The following is a 12,923-nucleotide window of genomic DNA, read 5'->3' as shown; positions in this document are numbered from 1 at the left end:
AAAGTCATCTTGGTAAGCAACTTTTAGGTTATTGTCCTGCTGAAAGGTGAATTTGTCTGCCAGTGTCTGTTGGAAAGCAGACTGAAGCAGGTTTTCCTCAAGAATTTTGCCTGTACTTAGCTCAATTCCGTTTATTTTTATATTTAAAACAAGCATGCCCATAACATGATGCAGCCACCACAATGCTTGAAAATATGAGGAGAGGTACTCAGTGATGTGTTGTTTTGGATTTGCCTGAAACTTAACGCTTTGAATTCAGGACATAAAGTTAATTTCTTTACTTTAAATTGTTTTTACTTTAGTGCCTTATTGCAAACAGGATACATATTTTGGAATATTTTTTATTCTGTACAGATGTCCTTCTTTTCACTCTGTCAATTAGGTTAGTATTATGGATTAACTACAATGGTGTTGATCTATCTGCAGTTTTCTCCTGTCACAGCCAATAAACTCAAAACTGTTGGCATCGTGGTGAAATCCCTGAGAGGCTACTTTCCTCTCCGGTAACTGAGTTCTGAAGGACGCCTGTATCTTTGTAGTGACTGGGTGTGTTGATACACCATCCATAGTGTAATTAATAACTTCACCATGCTCAAAGGGTTATTTAATACCTGCTTTTATATTTTTACCAATCTACCAATAGGTGCCCTTCTTTGCAAGGCATTGGAAAACCTCCCTGGTCTTTGTGGTTAAATCTGTGTTTGATATTCACTACTTAACTGAGGGAATTTACAGATGATTATATGTGTGGGGTACAGAGATGAGGTAGTCAAACACTATTATTGCACACAGAGTAAGTCCATGCACCTTTTTCCTCCTGAACGTATTTAGGCTTTAACAATGGGGTTGCATTAACAATGGGGTTGCATTAACAATGGGGTTGCATTAACAATGGGGTTGCATTAACAATGGGGTTGCATTAACAATGGGGTTGCATTAACAATGGGGTTGCATTAACAATGGGGTTACATTAACAATGGGGTTGCATTAACAATGGGGTTGCATTAACAATGGGGTTGCTTTAACAATGGGGTTGCATTAACAATGGGGTTGCATTAACAATGGGGTTGCATTAACAATGGGGTTGCTTTAACAATGGGGTTGCATTAACAATGGGGTTGCATTAACAATGGGGTTGCATTAACAATGGGGTTGCTTTAACAATGGGGTTGCATTAACAATGGGGTTACATTAACAATGGGGTTGCTTTAACAATGGGGTTGCATTAACAATGGGGTTGCATTAACAATGGGGTTGCATTAACAATGGGGTTACATTAACAATGGGGTTGCTTTAACAATGGGGTTACATTAACAATGGGGTTGCATTAACAATGGGGTTGCATTAACAATGGGGTTGCATTAACAATGGGGTTGCATTAACAATGGGGTTACATTAACAATGGGGTTGCTTTAACAATGGGGTTGCATTAACAATGGGGTTGCATTAACAATGGGGTTGCATTAACAATGGGGTTACATTAACAATGGGGTTGCTTTAACAATGGGGTTACATTAACAATGGGGTTGCATTAACAATGGGGTTGCATTAACAATGTGGTTGCTTTAACAATGGGGTTGCATTAACAATGGGGTTGCATTAACAATGGTGTTGCATTAACAGTGGGGTTGCATTAACAATGGGGTTGCATTAACAATGGGGTTGCATTAACAATGGGGTTGCATTAACAATGGGGTTGCATTCTTATTGACTCAAGGCATTTCAGACTTTCATTTTTTATTCAATTGTAAACATTTCTAACTTCCACTTTGACATCACGGGGTATTGTTTGTAGGCCAGCATCTCACAGCATCTCAATTCAATCCATTTGAAATTCAGGCTGTAACACATCAGCATGTGGAAAAAGTCAAAGGGTGTGAATAGTTTCTGAAGGTGCTGGACGTCTTGGTTTGCTCCTGTGCAACACAGTACATGTAAAGAAAAAATGGTCTCTTCAGTAATGCAGCAGGCCGTTGCTGCTTCCCCATTCTGAATGCGTGATGAATTTGGGGAGCGTTAACACACCACTGTTCTGTTCTTTCTCATGTGGACGTTGTTGTGCACCTACTGTCACGCACTGTGCCACAGGGAGCGCATGGCTCTCCTCCCAATCTCACAGGGGATCATTCATTCTCCGCTGCCTCAGCTACCAAATATTGAACAGCTCCCTCTGGCTGCGTTCTGGGCGTCTTGCACCTTGCCTTGCCTCAGTACATACTCTTCCATTTAAAGAAATTAGACTTTTTGAATGATTTCATATGAATACTTGAAAAAGGAATAGAATATACAGTTTTGAAATGTTCCCAACAATGGAAAATGTTTCAAACCCGATGTTGGATCTTTTAGTAAATGCGTGCTATTACTTGTTTGAGAATATGGTAATATACATGGTGTTGTGGGTGGTTGTGTAACTGTCTGAGTTTCCAACAGGGGGGCTACGCTGCGTACCGATACGCCCAGCCCACCACCACTGCTGCCTACAGTGACAGGTGAGTACATTCCACCTGCTGCATAACATAAAACACATAATATTACTTGAACAAATGGAAGACCATTGATATTGTGATGGATTCAATTAGAAGTTGTGCCAAGGTCTGACAGGTGACTTCAACCTTTCCCCCACTCTCCAACGTATCTCCCACATAGACGGGTGAAGATAAACTCACTCTGGAGTTGTGACCCCACCTCAGATTGAACTGTCCATTAGGAGATCCACTATGGCCTCAGGCTAAAGCACACAAAAAAGTAACCTTGTTCGACAAGATGATCAATCCCATGCCTCTCTGCCTTTGACGGGCGAGAGGGCATATCAACTGTATTTATGAATGGCCTGCGGTCTGCGCGAGGAAGGGAGAGAGGGAGAGAGGGATGGATGGATGGGCAGGGACTCTATCACTTCTGACCGATGTCATTCGGGTTCAGGTGTGCTCCGTTTGAGGAGGCGTGGCTGATTCATTTGGGCCTTCAAAGTCAGGCTGGATGTGGGCTGCTTTGGGAATCTAATCTGGGAGGGATTGAGCATGTCACTTGTGATAACGTACACCCTGCCTGAGAACCTGAAGATCATATCGATAATGTAAGATTTATCTGGCCTCGCCGCACTGCGAATTATGAGCAGCCGTGCTCGGAGGGAGCAGAAATTGGACAGCAGCTTTTTCCTCTGGGAGGGATTTAATTCCTGTTTCTCTTGCCTATATTTTCCTCCTGAGATTTAATGTAATTCGCCCGAGTTGTTTGTTTTGCTTTGTTTTGCTTCCCTTGTCTGTTTGTTTCTTTTTGAATAAGCGGTCATGCCCATTGGATCAATAGGGGTTTGTCTCAGCAATACCTTATGAGACTTACCAGTGGAGCAATCAGCCAATCATGAAAGGAGGTCACAGGGATCATAAGAGGCTTGTAAAATCCCCATAAATTCATTTTTCAAAATGCTTGTGCCCACAGGCCTGATGTGTATTACCGAGGCCCTGCCAGGGGCCAATCAGCGTAGTGAAGCCGCGTGACGTACGTTCTGAGGGGACGTTTGACCTCGAGGTGGTTAGCAATGCCACTCTGGTGAGAGCCCATTTTGTAGATTAGCCTTAGTGAGCCTCTGGGGTTTGGTGCTCACAGTAGATAAGAGTATCACAGAGACCACCCCTGACCATGTCATGGTACAGCCCATCCTCCCCCCTGGAGCCTTCTCATCCAGCTCCTTCCCCCTGACCTCACTGACCTTGGGTGTTGGACTCCAATGGGACACACCATATTTAGATCTTATATAAGTCAATGTCCTCCTCGCCCCGCTCTAGCCTTGTAGGCTGGATGTCTTGTCTCCTTAAGGAAAATGACATTTCTCCCTCTCTCCTCTTGGTTTTTATTCCTGGTTGATTTGGTGCCCTCAGTGCTTGGCTTGGAGTGCCTTATCTGCTCCGTACAGACCCTCATTTGCAAGCTAGCATTGAAGAAAAAAAGTAAATAAAGGAATATGTGAAGTCGAGTAAATAAATATATAAGGCACACATCTTGTCCTGTCTCAGAAGGAAATTGGAAGGATTAGTTCCAAACCAGCAACAATGAAAAGACAGTGGTGTGAGCCCACTGTTCAGCTTGGGTAAACAACAGCAGGGTGAGAGCGTACACAGACTGGGCCCAAGCCCTCCAGCACCTCTATCTTTCTCTTTCTTTCTCTCTTTCTCTCTGTCTCTCTTTCTCTCACCCCTCAGTACCCATCACTGCCAACTAATTGAGGTGACAGTGAAAAGGACAATGTGTATTCACAGAGAATGATCCAACCACCTTTGAACTCCTTTTCTACTCAGCCTTGTATCATTTTCTAAACCAGGGGGTAGAGAGAGGGAAATAATTGTTTTAGAGACTTGAAAGTGTTGACTTTAGGGCCAAGTATCAAACAAGCATTGAAAGTATACTCTATGTCAATGACCCTAATCTCCTGGCCTTTTCCATTGCAGCTATGGCAGAGTCTATGCAACAGCAGACCCCTACCACCACACAATCGGCCCTGCCGCTACATACAGTGTGGGGACCATGGTAAGTCTGCTCTCGCTTTCCTCTGCACCCTGTTGTTGGCTAGCCACACTAACACAGAGCAGAGGCCACCAGCCGCAGTACTCTGTCGCTCCAGGAGCACTCAGAGATAAAGACCATTGAACTGAGCAAAGTCAGTGGGCTTTATTTCCTCTTGTCATGCTTTTTAGCACAACCTAGTGGAGTGCAGCAGAATTCCCTAGCATGTGGTCATTGTGAATTCAGTGAAATGGATTTGTTTCATGTTTTGTCACACAAGCTCACCTCATACATACAATATTAATTTGATTCAGGCTTTTTACTGCTAAAATGGGAATGGTCACGACAACTAATTCAATCCAAACACATGTGCATCTTCAACACTAGTATAATCATTCTATTCCTGCCACTATTCAAATACAAATGAGTTGTTCCATTATTCATTTCAGCCAAACTCTAAACTTAAAGGGGTGAAGTTGAATGGTTAATGTCTGTTTTTAGCTAGCTTTTGCAGCTAACATCAAAGATGAAAATATTATCAGTAAAAGACCATCCTATAATGGGGAGATAGTTTCTCAATGTTTTGTTTTAGAATGAGGGCATGGGACTGGGCTCATAGACTAATTTGAAAGATTAACGACCATCAAACGCATGCAGCAGTGTGCCGTGGGACATGGAAGAGAAAGAGAGGGATGGGGGGAGGGAGTTCTCTCACTCACCCCTCCAGTCCACAAGGTTGATGGGACGAGCGCTCTCTGCCAGACAAATGACTTAAATGTACCATTCCGGCATGCATGCATACGATTTTTCAACAACATAAAAAACAGCGTACAGTTCCCCGGTGCAGCTGCTAGCTAAAAGCTTTCATTAATTAAGACATTTATTTTTTTCCTCTTCATTTACTTAATTAAAAATTGTGCTTCTTTTCCTCCAAATTTCCTTCCTTTCTCTGCCACTCTTAGTCACCCTTTCTTAGCCAGGCTGAATTTGGCCCTTCATGTCTGAGCTTGGGTTGTGTGTGTGGGGCAAGTTGAGGGGATCACTGTGGTGGGGTGGAAGTTGAGGGGATCACTGTGGTGGGGTGGAAGCTGGTGAGGTGCGAGACCCTGGTAGTGAATAAACCATCTTGACACAATAGGAGTTCAGATCTTACAGTGCAGAGACACACCATGAAATAGATTCAGAAAAAAATTGGTTTGGTTACTAATTCTTTAGTCCTCTTTGATTAATGGTGGAGAGAGCAGCGATTTTTGCATTTAGAAACCTTTCAATAATTAGTTCCTCCGAGGTTGCTGAAAATTCTCTTTGCTGATTTCCAGCGTGCAAAGAAATTGCAAATGCTTTTTTATACTGATGAAAATTTTATACAAGCAAGAGGGTTCCTTTAAATTAAGGGATATTAGCCTTTGAAGGTTTGGGGCTTGCTCAGAGTACATGAGATATTGTGTGTGTGTGTGTGTGTGCGTGTGTGTGTGTGTGTGTGTGTGTGTGTGTGTGTGTGTGTGTGTGTGTGTGTGTGTGTGTGTGTGTGTCTGTGTCTGTGTCTGTGTCTGTGTGTGTGTGTGTGTGTGTGTGTGTGTGTGTGTGTGTGTGTGTGCGTGTGTGTCTGTGTGTGTGTGTGTGCCCTGGTTATCCAGAGTATGGCAGTAGACCTAGGGAGCAATATCCTCTGGTGCAATACACATGCAGAAAGGTGTGGGCACCATGGTTGGACTTGAAAGAGAATTATGATTAAACTCCTTTGAACTTAATTTGCTTTGGTTGGATCTATGACATTGTTGTAGCCTGGAAAGCCATTCCGTGAGGAATGTTTTCCTACAGTCAAAAGCATGAAACAAGCACAGTATTTTCCAATTTGTTGCTTATTAATGTAATTAATGCATGGAAACTGCATTTGAGGGCGGGGCCCACTTCTCCATGTGGCAAGCCAAAAGAAGAATATTGATATCTAGGAAAGGGTTTTTCTCTCTGGTACAAATATCAAAATGATTTCAGACTAAGTTCATACTTTATCACTACCAGGTTCTTTATCCTCCAGCTCCAACACCTGGACCGCCCCTCCTCAGAACACACACATACCCAACTTCTGCATTCTCTAATAAACAATAACTATTATTACTTTGATTCAACCAGCTCAATTAAATGTTATTTAATCCCATGTCCTTCAGACACAGACGTTTAAACAAAACCAATAAAGGAAGGAAATTTGTGGAAAAAACAGAACTCAACCACCAAGTTGTCACCACCTTAATACTGATTGGTCCTTTTTCATCTTTGATGTTGCAGGCTAGCCTATACAGAGGAGGGTACAGTCGCTTCACTCCCTACTAACAGAAAGAAAAGAGAGAAAGACAGAGACATTACCCCCCAACAAACAAAAATCAAACCAATTAACAAACAAGCAAACACCTCATCCTTCGTGGAGCGCGAAATCAAACTAAAAGCTTCCAGGTTACCAATGCTGACCCCTCCCCCTGACACCCGCCCTCCCGCTACAGACGATTTCTACAACCTTGTTGATGTCATCATTGGTCTGCTCCTATGATTTGTTTTGTATTCATTTTGTGCTTTGGATTGATTTTGGGGAGAAGTTATGTTCTGCACATGTGACTGCTGTAGATGGGTGCTGTGTCACCATAACCAATGTGAGCCTACTGTAGTACGCATGATGCATGATCAGAGGGGTGTGTTTCTGCAGTGACCGTCAGATGGATGACAATCTAGTGGGGCATTAGATACATTGTTATTTAGCCTATTCTTGAATTAGAATTCAATGAAATTCAAGCAGGAAACAAAATATTGTATTCCAATTAGCATTAGAAATATATAATTATAATAATAACAAAGACGATGCACATGCCCTGCTAATTCTTCTTTCACAAGACGCCACTGTCAACTGTATGATTGTTCTGTAATGTTGTGTCCTAATGCACTTGAGTCCTAACAGTGATGTGGTGTGACAGCATGCAGAGTGAGGGCCATTGCGCCACAGTGAGGGGTCAGAGTTCACCTGGGGTTGAGACTGGGCTAGCTCTTGCTAATGTGATGGCACTCTAGGCTGAAGGATTTAGGATTGTGAAGAATTCAATGTCTTTGTTTATTTCACATTTGTTCCACACTGATTTGCATGTTCACGTATAATTAACTGAAGTGTACAGTGCATTCAGAAAATATTCAGACCCCTTGACTTTTTCCACATTTTGTTTCGTTACAGCCTTATTCTAAAATGTATTAAATTGTTTCCCCCCCTCATCAGTCAACACACAGTACCCCATAATGACAAAGCAAAAACGTTTTTTTTTTTTTTTCTTGAAAATCTATGTAAAATAAAACAGAAATATCACATTTACATAAGTATTCAGACCCTTTACAGAGTACTTTGTTGAAGCACCTTTGGTAGCAATTACAGCCTCGAGTCTTCTTGGGTATGACGCTACAAGCTTGGCACACCTGTATTTGGGGAGTTTCTCCCATTCCTCTCTGCAGATCCTCTCAAGCTCTGTCAGGTTAGATGTGGAGCGTTACTGCTCAGCTATTTTCAGATCTCTCCAGAGATGTTCGATCGGGTTCAAGTCCGATCTCTGGCTGGGCCACTCGAGGAGATTCAGAGACTTGTCCCGAAGCCACTTCTGGGTTATCTTGGCTGTGTGCATAGGGTTGTTGTCCTGTTGGAAGGTGAACCTTCGCCCCAGTCTACGGTCCTGAGCATTCTGGAGCAGGTTTTCATCAAGGATCTCTCTGTACTTTGCTCCGTTCATATTTGCCTCGATCCTGACTAGTCTCCCAGTCCCTGCCGCTGAAAAACATCCCCACAGCCTGATGCTGCCACCACCATGCTTCACCGAAGTGATGGTGCCAGGTTTCCTCCAGATGTGATGCTTGGCATTCAGGCCAAAAAGTTCAATCTTGATTTCATCAGACCAGAGAATTTTGTTTCTCATGGTCTGAGAGTCTTCAGGTGCCTTTTGGCAAACTCCAAGCAGGCTGTCATGTGCCTTTTACTGAGGAGTGGCTTCCGTCTGGTCACTACCACAAAGGCCTGATTGGTGGAGTGCTGCAGAGATGGTTGTCGTTCTGGGAGATTCACCCATCCCCACAGAGGAACTCTAGAGCTCTGTTAGAGTGACCATCGGGTTCTTGGTCACCTCCCTGACCAAAGCCCTTTTCCCCCGATTGCTCAGATTGGCGGCCAGATCTAGGAAGTCTTGGTGGTTCCAAACGTCTTTCATTTAAGAATGGTGGAGGCCACTGTGTTCTTGGGGACCTTCAATGCTGCAGAAATGTTTTGGTACCCTTCCCCAGATCTGTGCCTCGACACAATCCTGGCTCTACAGACAATTCCTTTGACCTCATGGCTTGGTTTTTACTCTGCCATGCTGTGGGACCTTATATAGACAGGTGTATGGCTTTCCAAATCATGTCCAGTTAATTGAATTTACCACAGGTGGACTCCAAGTTGTAAAAACATCTCAAGGATGTTCAATGGAAACAGGATGCACCTGAGCTCAATTTCGAGTCTCATAGCAAAGGGTCTGAATACTTGTAAATAAGGTATTTCTGTTTTTTATTTTAAATACATTTGCAAATCTTTCTAAAACCTCTTTTCGCTTTGTCATTATGGGATATTGTGTAGATCGCTGAAGAAAAAAATATATTTAATCATTTTTAGAATAAAGCTGTAGCATAAAGTCAAGTTGTCTGAATGCTTCCCGAAGGCACTGTATGTGACGTTTAGAGGTGGGTAATAATTATTTTTAGTAGACTACGATTCATCTATGAAGTACTGTAGTGCAATTCCTGATAACTATTCACTTTTCAGTATTGCACAAAGCATTCTGTACCTCAGGATAAACCACTACAAGTGATTTGATCTGACAACTAATTGTATCAGTAGAATGCTGAGCTTACCAGAGCTGAGCACCGGCACCTCAGATTTTCTACTGCTTGAGATCCTGCACCTAAATATAAACAGTACCAGCACCCAAAATGACTAGCATAAGTCAAGCATACCCACTAAACACTACCTGTGGGTTGCCCCACTTTACAATGACAGAGCATTGCCTTATTGGTTTCTTTTGCCTAAATCTCTCTGGAAGAGCTGAATTACTAGAGCAGGTACAGTGAGAGATTATAGACTTTCCATTATGAGGAGAGAAATGGACTGAGAACATGATTACATCATATTCCACTTTCAGGAGAAAATACCTTGTTCCATACAGCTCTAGGAAGAGTCTCGGTGGTTCCAAACTCCTTCCATTTATGTATTATAACACCTGCGTGTTGTCATACCATGTTAATGTACTCGAGTACACGTCTTCAACTCAGTAGTTACCCCATATGAACTCTTCAGAAAATGGGAACATTTCAAAGAAACTATTTTGTAAGTAGATCAAGCCAAGAGACATGCTATATAGATCCGAATACAAGTATGGAAATCTATAATTACTCAACTATTCGTATAATGATATAATTTACGTATGTATTCTCTCAAGTGTTTATTTGTGTATTTTGATCATTTTGAAGATGTGCCATGTTTATAAAGACATCATATACGAGCAGTTATGTTTAGTCAACATGTTGAACATGATATATAGATTAATGTTGTATACCAAAATAATATATCATCACTTGATCAAAGAAAAGCATAAAACATTGTTCTTCCTTTTATATACCAGTATTTAGGGTCCTACCATGGGGGCTTTTATATGATTCAAAAAAGCTTCAGACATTGTTATTAATGTATTTGTAGGTGTTTTTGATTAAATTACTCTGTGTGTGTGTGTGTGTGTGTGTGTGTGTGTGTGTGTGTGTGTGTGTGTGTGTGTGTGTGTGTGTGTGTGTGTGTGTGTGTGTGTGTGTGTGTGTGTGTGTGTGTGTGTGTGTGTGTGTGTGTGTGCGTGTGTGCGTGCGTGCGTGCGTGCGTGCGTGGATAGTAGGGTTGACACAACCCATTTTAAATGACTTTCCTCCCCATCTACTATCATTGCGCCAGTAAAAAACTGAGTGCTGCTCTGAGCGCCAGTTGAACTAACACAGAGAATCCCCCAAGAACAACGGCTCACTGAAGCCAAGTTCCACTGTTTCTTCAACTCAATTAGCGTCTACGTTTTAAGCAGTGGAAGTCTGCTGTTTGAACACATAGGCTTGAGACAGCTCCACACAAAATATATATATTATAAAAGAGACAGCTCCACACGCATACACTGAACGGCAAGGAAAATACTCCCCTCTGCCTTGGTCAAAGAGAACCTCATAGCTTTGAATTCTCCCTCTCACTGCCTACCAATTCCTAATGATGCCCGTCATTACAGCTGTTGTTTCAAAATCCTATTTAGCAGACGGCTACTTCTACACTGAGCTTAATTGGAGAGAGAAACTTAGTAGTTACTATAGTACCAGTTGATCCGCTTGAAAGGAAATAGACTATTTGAATCCCCCTGTTCAGTTTGGGTGCAGAGAAGTCATAAATGAGTTGAGTAGGAAAGCCACAGTGTCAGAGACTGAGAGCAGACATCTTAATGAAGGCTGCTCTTCTGAAGCTATCGTTTAGCAAATACACTGGAGGCCAGAGTGTGACGAATAGTAATTCATGTTTTTCACTGGCTGTGTGTTTTTGAGGTTTGCCAACTTCTTTCCTCTAGTCTAGACATCCTGAAATCTCTCTCCATGACAACTCTTTGCCTCAATAAATCACTTTATAAGTCCTAACTCATTGATAACCTAACCTTGTAAAACCTTGTACAGTAAAATAGAATCTTCCACTTTAAGCACCCACTCATTTCCTGTCTGCACGTGAACCCGCCTGATAAGATGCTAGCTCCTATGAGAGGAACATCAATGCCCAGGAGGGGTGTTAGCCGCCATGCCTCACCACCACAAATTAGAGCAGGCTAATCAGCCACTATCAATCACTGTATCTCTAGCTTCACTAACAGGCCATTCCTACACTACATCTTCACTATAGCAATGTGCAGATCTCAGTCTACCAGCAGCTACATTTCACAGTTAAAAAAGAAAGTCGTCCTAGAATACACCTTTTCATTTACATCCTCTACTTCCAGGGTTACTCGGGGTCCGTTTTATTCATGAGGACATTGCAGTGATGTCATGTTTTTACTTGGATGGGTTTGAGTGTTGTCAGTTAAAGTTGTAATATGTCCATACAACTCTTTATAACTCTGTACAACCCTTTATAATCAATGTATTCATTGTTACACTGTTAAAATGTCAAATTATCCAGGCTTCATATAACATATAAATAGCTAATATATATTGTGTCTTATTATATTTTGCTAAATATTAAAAATGTGTATCTATAGTGTAGAGGCTGAAAGGTTTTCCAGTTTTATAATATCCTCTATCCCATATACATTTGTTTTTCATAGCTAGCTACGTTATTAAAACACTCAATGAAGGTGTTAAACCACAAGCCCAGTCATATACAGTCTGCTCACAGTTAAACATGTTTATTTGTGTAAATTGAACGCACAGTTTGTTAATTCATTATGATGTATTTACTATTCTAGTCAGTAAGCCTTGATAAGCTGACTATTTCATGTCTTTGTCCAAAAGATTTGTAGAAAAAAGGGAAACAAGCAAAACAGTTTCACTTCCTGTAAAATATATACAAATATATACACATATATTACAGTGGTATATTATAGTGGTTTTATCTGTGTCTTTTCAATTCAGCTGAACTTGTTCTATGAGTTGTACAGTATGTCCTTTCTAAAAAAGTATATATTGTCTGAAAGGTGTAAGTAATTGGCTTTGGATTTATTGGTACAGTATATTACATTTACTTTGTCTTCTTTCATCAATGACTTAGTTGTTAGTATATGTGACATATCTAAGCAACCTCTGATTGTTTTGAGTGTCAGAATAAAGCAGTTCTGAGAGCATTTTGTTTGTCATTGGAGCTCTATGTTTAATCTGTTGCCAGCTTGTTGATTGTAATCCTGATCAGGCACAGTCAAATGAAATCTTCTACAATTCCTGTTCACGCTTAATGAAACCCAATGTTTCTACAGATTTAAACCAGCATTGTATAGATAAGTAGATGTTCAATTTAGGTACAGTGCAATGCATTGCACTTCCTCAGTGACAGTGGCCACTTGCTACAGCACTGACCCAACCCTCCCCTGAATTGACTTGTCTATGAGTGATTAATATATTTGTCACTGCAGCTCCTCCAATGCTGGTCTGCCTGTCAGTGAGGAGCACTATATGTAGTGCAGGTGCTATTGTGTTCCCTCTCTGCTCTGCTATATAGTGATACAGTGATGGGGATATTTTAGTATAGAGAGTCCCCAGTGAGACCTCCGTAGGACTGAAGATGAGGCAGGCTGCTCCATGGATGGAGAGACAGAGGGAGATGGAGGGAGAGACAGAGGGAGATGGATGGAGAGACAGAGGGAGAT

At 41.7% G+C, this 12,923-nt stretch overlaps 1 protein-coding gene across 5 annotated transcripts in view; it reads left to right on the top strand.

Annotated features, from left to right (window-relative positions):
• LOC135554375 (RNA binding protein fox-1 homolog 3-like) overlaps positions 1–12,923 on the top strand; it is a 460,460-nt gene that overhangs the window by 442,867 nt on the left and 4,670 nt on the right. For 4 of the 5 annotated variants that reach the window (XM_064986656.1, XM_064986653.1, XM_064986657.1 and 1 more), the window contains 3 exons: positions 2,431–2,489; positions 4,449–4,527; positions 6,790–10,331. In XM_064986656.1, coding sequence (XP_064842728.1) covers positions 2,431–2,489; positions 4,449–4,527; positions 6,790–6,834 — 183 coding nt within the window. In that variant the 3' untranslated portion in view covers positions 6,835–10,331. Of the gene's footprint in view, positions 1–2,430; positions 2,490–4,448; positions 4,528–6,789; positions 10,332–12,923 lie in introns of those variants that run through there. The other variant, XM_064986655.1, reaches the window with a different exon arrangement.

This window comes from Oncorhynchus masou, chromosome 14, assembly GCF_036934945.1.
Source record: "Oncorhynchus masou masou isolate Uvic2021 chromosome 14, UVic_Omas_1.1, whole genome shotgun sequence".
In the NCBI taxonomy this organism is placed as follows: domain Eukaryota; kingdom Metazoa; phylum Chordata; class Actinopteri; order Salmoniformes; family Salmonidae; genus Oncorhynchus; species Oncorhynchus masou.
Note: the sequence above shows the minus strand (reverse complement) of the source record. Positions and strands in the feature narration are given on the sequence as shown.